This window comes from Aptenodytes forsteri, unplaced genomic scaffold, assembly GCF_000699145.1.
Source record: "Aptenodytes forsteri isolate BGI_AS27 unplaced genomic scaffold, ASM69914v1 Scaffold15, whole genome shotgun sequence".
Classification (NCBI taxonomy): Eukaryota; Metazoa; Chordata; class Aves; order Sphenisciformes; family Spheniscidae; genus Aptenodytes; species Aptenodytes forsteri.
Window position 1 is genome coordinate 15,792,696 of NW_008795129.1, and position 7,858 is coordinate 15,800,553.

The 7,858-nt window shown below is 36.3% G+C and overlaps 1 protein-coding gene across 1 annotated transcript in view; it reads left to right on the forward strand.

Annotated features, from left to right (window-relative positions):
* The window catches only part of SMC3 (structural maintenance of chromosomes 3), a 28,421-nt gene that overhangs the window by 11,178 nt on the left and 9,385 nt on the right, over nucleotides 1–7,858 (forward strand). The window contains exons 11-18 of the mRNA XM_019471730.1: nucleotides 184–348; nucleotides 896–1,017; nucleotides 1,439–1,652; nucleotides 3,328–3,431; nucleotides 3,657–3,756; nucleotides 4,260–4,420; nucleotides 5,812–5,953; nucleotides 7,231–7,381. Coding sequence (XP_019327275.1) covers nucleotides 184–348; nucleotides 896–1,017; nucleotides 1,439–1,652; nucleotides 3,328–3,431; nucleotides 3,657–3,756; nucleotides 4,260–4,420; nucleotides 5,812–5,953; nucleotides 7,231–7,381 — 1,159 coding nt within the window. The remainder of the gene's footprint in view (nucleotides 1–183; nucleotides 349–895; nucleotides 1,018–1,438; nucleotides 1,653–3,327; nucleotides 3,432–3,656; nucleotides 3,757–4,259; nucleotides 4,421–5,811; nucleotides 5,954–7,230; nucleotides 7,382–7,858) is intronic.

The following is a 7,858-nucleotide window of genomic DNA, read 5'->3' on the forward strand; positions in this document are numbered from 1 at the left end:
GGGGTGGGGTGTGTGTCTTAAAACTGTTAAATTCTAATTTACGCTTTCATCCTGTCTGGAAAGGGGAGAAGTTTTTCACACTTACACTGTATCTTGATCTACTTAATAACGATCGTGTGAGTTTTGATACATACTGAAATGTGCATGCAGTGTTTAAGATACTACATACTTAAATTTGCATAGGAAATAGAACGGCAAGTTCGAGAACTGAAAACAAAGATTTCGGCAATGAAAGAAGAGAAAGAACAACTTAGTGCTGAAAGGCAGGAGCAGATTAAACAGAGGACTAAATTGGAGCTGAAGGCTAAAGACCTGCAGGATGAATTGGCTGGCAACAGTGAACAAAGGGTACGTTAACAGTGGTGAAGTCTTAAAATGCCGTTGGCACATGATGGTATACTTGTACATTGAAGTTTTGGGTTTTAGACTGCGGCCTTTCATTATTTTCTAAGGTTTGCCAGACAGATATCTTAGTTTTTTGTAATGTCTCTTGTGTGCTTCTAGGGGATATAAACATAGACTCCTGTGTTATGATCATTTTTTTTATCATCCTGCACACTGCAAAATCAAGCACCTATAATTCTCTTGATCTTAACTGCTGCAAGTATTGGGAAGGAGGTTTTTGTTTGTAGCACTAATTTGAACTTGGTTGTTTGGCCCATACAGACCTTCCTTGCTTGCATAGTTCAGCTTCTTGAGAATGCTTCATTTCATCCCTCTTTGCTATCCTGATTGGAACTGAATTCACTTCTGTTAAGTGTTGAAACAGCGTAGTATCAGATAAGCAATGGCATCTTGCAATCTTACAATTAAATTATTCTTTAGAAGCATGTATTTATCTAATAATACATCCTGATACTATTTAACTTTAAATACTGCTTTGTTTGACTTTCAGAAAAGACTGTTAAAAGAGAGGCAAAAGCTTCTTGAGAAGATTGAGGAGAAGCAGAAAGAATTAGCAGAAACGGAGCCAAAATTCAACAGTGTAAAAGAAAAAGAAGAGAGGGGAATTGCTAGGTCTGTGGCATTCTACAGCGGGGAGTCAAAGCATTTTTAAAAAACCCTAAGATACTGTCAATGCTATCTATATGTGCAATTAACTCAGAGTTGTACTTGTTGCTTGAGAATGGGGTAGCTATATGTACTACAGATGGTCTGTAAAAACCCTCCTTTATTGTCGGGGGGGAGGGACAGTATTTGGTGAAACTAATTTTTAAGCTTAACCACGTTTGTGGGCTATTGTCGACTTTTTGTTTTGTGAAGTCTTCTGGGTGATTTTATGATCTATAACATGATCCTTTTTGTTACGGATTTGGTGCTTAAGTTTTAGAGCCTGGTTTGACACTTTTTGAAAATTCTTATGGTAATTCTTAACGCTTGCTCTTAATAAATTCAAGATTTCTTTATAATACAGCATCGCTTTCCCTTCTCAAAATAGACTTGCACAGGCTACACAGGAAAGAACAGATCTTTATGCAAAACAAGGTCGAGGAAGCCAGTTTACTTCCAAAGAAGAAAGGGATAAGTGGATAAAGAAAGAACTGAAGTCTTTAGATCAAGCCATCAATGACAAGAAGCGGCAGATTGCAGCTATACACAAGGATTTAGAGGATACAGAGGCAAACAAGGAGAAAAATTTGGAACAGTACAGTGTAAGTTTTCAGCTTATTACTTCTCAGTATTTTTGAGAGAAGGGTTAAATACTCAATCGGATCTTGCACAATTAGACTTCAGTGCCTATTTATAAGGAGGATGAGACTTTCTGGTTGGGTGAGGTCTTTTAAAAATGTGTTATTGAAAACATCTGCAGATAAACTCTAAACTCCCTTTAGCACTGCATCTAACTTCACTCTGTATGTTGACTTTCTTTCTGGTACTTTCCCCTGTGTTTGGCCTGAATTTTCAGGAAGAGACTTAGATCTGCCTTGCTGTTGTCTATGTTGAACATCGCCATTTCATATAGATAACAATTTGTTAAGTTTTCATAGAGGTCTGAGTTGGTTGCTTTCACTCTTCTCTTATTTTCCCTAAACAGGATCTTAAACTGTGCTGCAAGCACTGCAACTTTGCACCACGATTGCAGCTGGTTAGAAGTTGCATCCCTATCCATGTTAGGAGATAAATCTGTCTCAGTATTATCTGCATAACTTTTAGATTGTAATTTCCATTCAGAAACAGCTCTTGCACTGCAAACACAGCAGTACAATCCAAAAATATCACTCCTGCTAGGAGCTGCAGGAGTGAAAATCCCTGCACTTATGGTGGGAGAGCATCCAGTGCCAACGCTGCTACCCTGTGTGTGCTGATAGACAGTGTTCTTGGTCTTTGTGTAATAATATATCTACTGAAATCGAAGATCAGTCTGACAAAATCTAGGAATGTAGTTGTGCAGAGACAATGGTCTTCTGCTAAAATACTGTTTGGATGGGGCCCACATTAGCAAAGTAATGATTCTCTGAGTCGGTGAATGAAAGAAATGGCATTTACCACTGACTGTTTGTAATTGTATTGTACTGCTCAACAGGAATTCTATAGAATTGAAGAGGTTAAATTTGAGGTGACCTTTGATTCCTTTTGTAAACATGTCTTGGTTTTCTTTTTCTCCTTAAGGAAGGTCAATTTATGCTTAGGCTAAGAGTTGTATAGCTTTTTGTTGTTCAAAGGGGAGGTGTCTTGGGTGAATGGGATAGAGAGCTTGCAAAGTTAGATTGGAAAAACTTGGTTATGTTTTGAGAACACAGCTAGTCCCCCTGCACACAGATAACTATGAAAATATTATCTGAGTGCTAGCCCTGAGCGGCTTTGAAAATTGCAAGTGTTAAATGAGCAAGGGGAGGATGTCTGTGCATTGGCTTAAACAGCATGCTGTTGACAGCAGCTGTGGTAAAGTATTAGTACTGCTGGAGAGCAGGCTAAGATTTTTTGACTAATAGCAGTATGGCATGGTATGCAAGACTAGTATGTATGTTCTTATCACAAATGTTATTTCAGAGCATGATTACACATAGGTGTATGATAGTTACTGTTTTGATTCAGTTTCTTACTATGACTTAGTGAGCCATTTCACTTGCATTCAGTGAGTAATACCCGGATGCACAGTTCAACTCAGTGCCTGCCTTGCAGTCCACTTGATAACTTCACCTTGTTACTGCTCCCTTACAAAGATGTATTTATTCTTAGTGCTTTTGCAGTTTGTTGTAAACTGGTTAAAATGTTTGCAGGAATTGTTTCTGAATTTTAAGTAGTAATTTAGTATTGAATAAAAGTGATTTTTTTTTTTTTAACATAGAGAGCTGGAGTTTCATACTGTTCTGTTCTTTGTGCTAGAAACTGGACCAGGATCTTAATGAAGTGAAGGCTCGTGTTGAAGAACTGGACAGAAAATACTATGAAGTGAAAAATAAAAAGGATGAACTACAGAGCGAAAGAAAGTTAGTAATTAATTGAAATATGTCTGAACCTCACATAATGTGAAGGACCCCAATTGTGTAGTTGTTAACATGGCATGTAGGTATTTTTTTTTAAATATAGCCTTGTATGAGCTCCCGCACTTCGCCTTCCCATTAGATTAGCAGTCTTTGAGAATAATAATAATAATAATAATACCCTCAGACTTCATTCACACTTAAAATATTTTAATTATTTTTGTTCTGTAGTTACCTATGGAGAGAAGAGAATGCAGAACAACAAGCTCTTGCCGCAAAGCGGGAGGATTTAGAAAAGAAACAGCAGCTTCTCAGAGCAGCAACAGGAAAGGTAAGATACCTTGTATTTGAGAATTCCACATGGAAGGGAAGCTTTTCTTATTCTTAAAGGACAAATCATAGTCATGTCTGAAAGATACGACAGCTGTTTCTTTTGGTTATGGTCTTACTGTCATAATTAAGATGGACAAATTATATTTGTAAGCTGAATTTTTCAAATATTTATAGCTCTAGAACTACTTGGAAATTAGTTTTGTAAGCTCAAGGTAATTGGGGAGAGGTAAGTAGACCAGGTAGAAATGGAATACTTCTAAAAATTTCTTCTGATACCTTTTTGCTTTCCTTTTAAAAAAAAAAAAAAAAAAAAAGAGAGACCCTGAAAGGTGGTGGACTCAAACACTTCGGTATCTTCTGTTAGAGCTGTAGGTTAGTTAGCAGGAACTTGGTGAAAAAGAAGGTTATGACTTTCACAAAGTTAAAGGTAAAATGGATATTATTTCTACATCTCTTAATTGCAGTTAATATATAATTCAATAATAAGTTATATTTTAACAGGCCATTTTGAATGGTATAGACAGCATAAACAAAGTTTTGGAGCACTTCCGTCGAAAAGGCATAAACCAGCATGTTCTAAATGGCTATCATGGCATTGTGATGAATAACTTTGAATGCGAACCGGCTTTCTACACCTGTGTTGAAGTTACTGCAGGGAACAGGTAATTACATGCTCTTTAGTGTTAACTTATAAGTTAAAGCAGCTGCAATGTTACAATTTAGTTGTTGGTGCCAGTTGCTACTGAAAGTTTTGTTCTTTTGAACTTGAGCTCTCATCTTTTTTTTTTGTCGAAGTACCTTCTATATAGCATGATCAAACTGCTATTCCTTTGAGAAGGAACTAAGAAGAATCCTGCCTATCTAAAAATTAACCCTAGCTGCTCTTGATTTTGTCCAAAAAAACCTAAAACAAAACGACACAAAGATGCCCAAAAAAGGCCCCGGACCCACACTCCTGACATTTATGAGAAGGATTGGTGGTGAGGCTGAGCTATACTGAATAAAGTGGATAGCATCTTCTGGTCTGGAGAATTCTACAGTAAGCAATGCTGATGTTTCAGTGATAACAATAAGAATTCTTTCACTTACACTAGAAAATCTCATGGGTGAGGATGATCTCTAAACTGCCAAAAAAGCTATTTAAAAAAGCTATTTAAAAGCTATCTGAAAAGATGCTGACTGTTAATGAGTCTGTGTGTAATGTGTGTTCTAGAAGTAAGTGCCTGTTGGGTGATCTACCACTTCCTGCAGCATCTGACACTTCAAATTAATTTAAGTTGTCTTTTCATGTTACAAGTCCCCTGTTCCAATTCATGAGTAGTCATACAAATTCTTGTTCTAATGAAATGTAGATAGTGGCATAAGGGCAGGAAAGAGGACAGAGGTGACATGATCTTGCAAACTATCATATGGAAATGTTGATGCTATCACAATTTGAAATGCAGTCCCTCATCTGAAACATCTGTGTCTGTATGAACAAGGGTGTTTCTTCAAAGTACTTAAGTTTTCTCTGAATCCTGTTGTGCCCCATAGTTTGGGAAAAGCAGTAACAAGCAAACTAGTTCAACTTGCAAAAGAAAGATCACTTATTTCAATCCCTCTGATGCTAGTCCCAATCATGCACAGGAAGGTAGATGTGGTCTCTGTTTCTGTTGATTGTGTACAGAGGCGTAAGATGCAAACTCTGTAAATCCATGCAAAGAGGGCTGAATATTGTATATTGAAATGGTAGGAGGACAGAGGTTTGCAGTTGAATGAAAAAAGACTGTGTACACAGTGACACTGTACGCATATTGAGCTGCTCTTGTGACTGGAGGGTGGAATGCAAAATTCTTGCCTGATTCTATTGTAATGAAAGTGAATAGAGTGTATCCACTTGCTTATTCTAAGGCACAGGCTTGAAGAGAAAATGTAATGCAGCTTTATGTTGATATGTTGTTTAGTGGTACCTGCGTGCTTACTGTTTCCATACAAATATGTTAGTGCTTTTAGCATAGTAAAGTTTTGCTTATTTGTTGGGCATTTATTTGTTTGTTAATATGTTGTTAATTAGGTTGTTTTATCACATTGTGGATTCTGATGAGGTCAGTACAAAGATCCTTATGGAATTTAACAAAATGAACCTTCCTGGAGAAGTTACTTTCCTCCCTCTGAACAAGCTGGATGTTAGAGATACTGCTTATCCTGAGACTAATGTGAGTTAGAGTTCCTTTTGAACCTTCCTCTACTTCATAATTGTAAAGCCTCATATTTTGAGTTGCTTGTGTATATTGCTTATTGCCCACAACTTGCTTTGCTGTTGAATGTCTGCAATTAAATACTATTTCTAATGTATGCTTCTCAACATAAAAAACTCTGTTACAGGAAAATACTTAACTTTCCTACCAGGTATTTGCTCTTTAAAGTTTAACTTCACCTTACAAGTAAATAGGTGATACTAAAAAGAAGTAGAATTTTATTGTAACCTGATAATCAATAATTGCCTGAATTACTGAATTGTAATTCTTTAAGGTGAAATGCTGCCATGGACAAAAGCTGAAGAGCCACGTTACGTGTTACAGCTGTAACATGTAACAATTTCTCAAAGTTATTGGAAATGAGTTGTGGTTTTATATTTAAAAATGCATAAATAAACCTTCAGTGACAACCATTTAAAAGTAATTCTGAAATACATTTCAAGAAAGTATCTGCTCTTATTTGAAATTTTAGTAGTGAATTAATTGTGTAAATGTTAACTGCTTCCTACAATAATCATGGTAGAATAAGTTCTTTAAAAAGTTTGTTTTTTTTCTTTTTTCCTCAGATAAATGTAGGAAAAAATAAACAGGAAACAACCAGACTTGTAGCATCTTTATTTTGGGAGGGCTTTAACACAGTTTTACTAGTAATGTTTGTGTCCTGCTCTCTACAGAAAGGAATAATTTTTTGGAGGAAAAAAATTGTACCGCCAATTTATGATACTTATTCAACTTGTTTCAGTAGCAATTTAATACTCGGATGAGATTCCTGGCAGACTCTTAGTTGACTTAAGGCTGAAGCCTAGCTGTTAAAAGCTAAAATGGCAAAATCTTGCACTTGATTTCCATAGTGTTTATGTATTTGTCTTGGGAATGTTCAGTGAGTGTGTCATCCTTCTACCAACTGACAGCTGTTTATTTCCAAAGTATCATTCACAATATTGTGCTTTGATTTCAGGTTTGACATCCTGTATGTAAATAATTATATACACAGCTCCAGAAGTCTTCATTCTAGAAGTTTATTGATTGTGAAGCCAATGTTAATATTCAGTGAATTTGAGATATGCTAAACTTTTAGAAATTCTTGTTATAAGGCTAGAGTGTATTCTGGTTTTACTCTTGATGGTAGTTTCTTTTTTCCAGGGCTCTCTTGAATTCTGTGTATGAATTAGTTGCAATATACATGCCATATTTGTATCAATATGTTGTTCTCATTAAAATCACTGTCACTTCAGGATGCTATTCCTATGATCAGTAAGCTGAGATACAATCCAAGATTTGACAAAGCTTTCAAACATGTTTTTGGAAAGACACTAATTTGTCGTAGCATGGAAGTGTCTACCCAGCTGGCCAGAGCTTTCACTATGGATTGTATTACTCTGGAAGGTAAATATTGCAATTTTTTAAATTATTTATTGTAAAAATGGGATGGCTGGAATGTGAGGCTCACTAAGCATCGTCTGTTAGTGTTGTCAAAATAAGATTACTTTAAATAATAGTATACTTGACTGAGATGTACAAGGTTGCACTTGGTGTTAAGTACAGTGCTTAAAAATACAGAACTTCTTCACAAGCCGTTTGAATTTTCTTATGATCTAAAAGTTAGTAGCTATGTATCTCCATCCTGAGAATTGTAAAGCAGATTAGGTTTGTATTAATCCAATTTGTTGTATCCAATTTAACAGGCGTTTGTTTTCCTGGAGTATTTATGGTGTTTTCCACAAACTAAAAGCAGTGTTTAGGGTGTGAATGTACGGCCTTAATTACTGATAAGTGCAAGGTGAATTCTTCTGCATACCAGACTGTGGTTTAACCTCAGCCAGCAACTGAGCCCCACACAGCCGCTCACTCACTCCCCCCCCC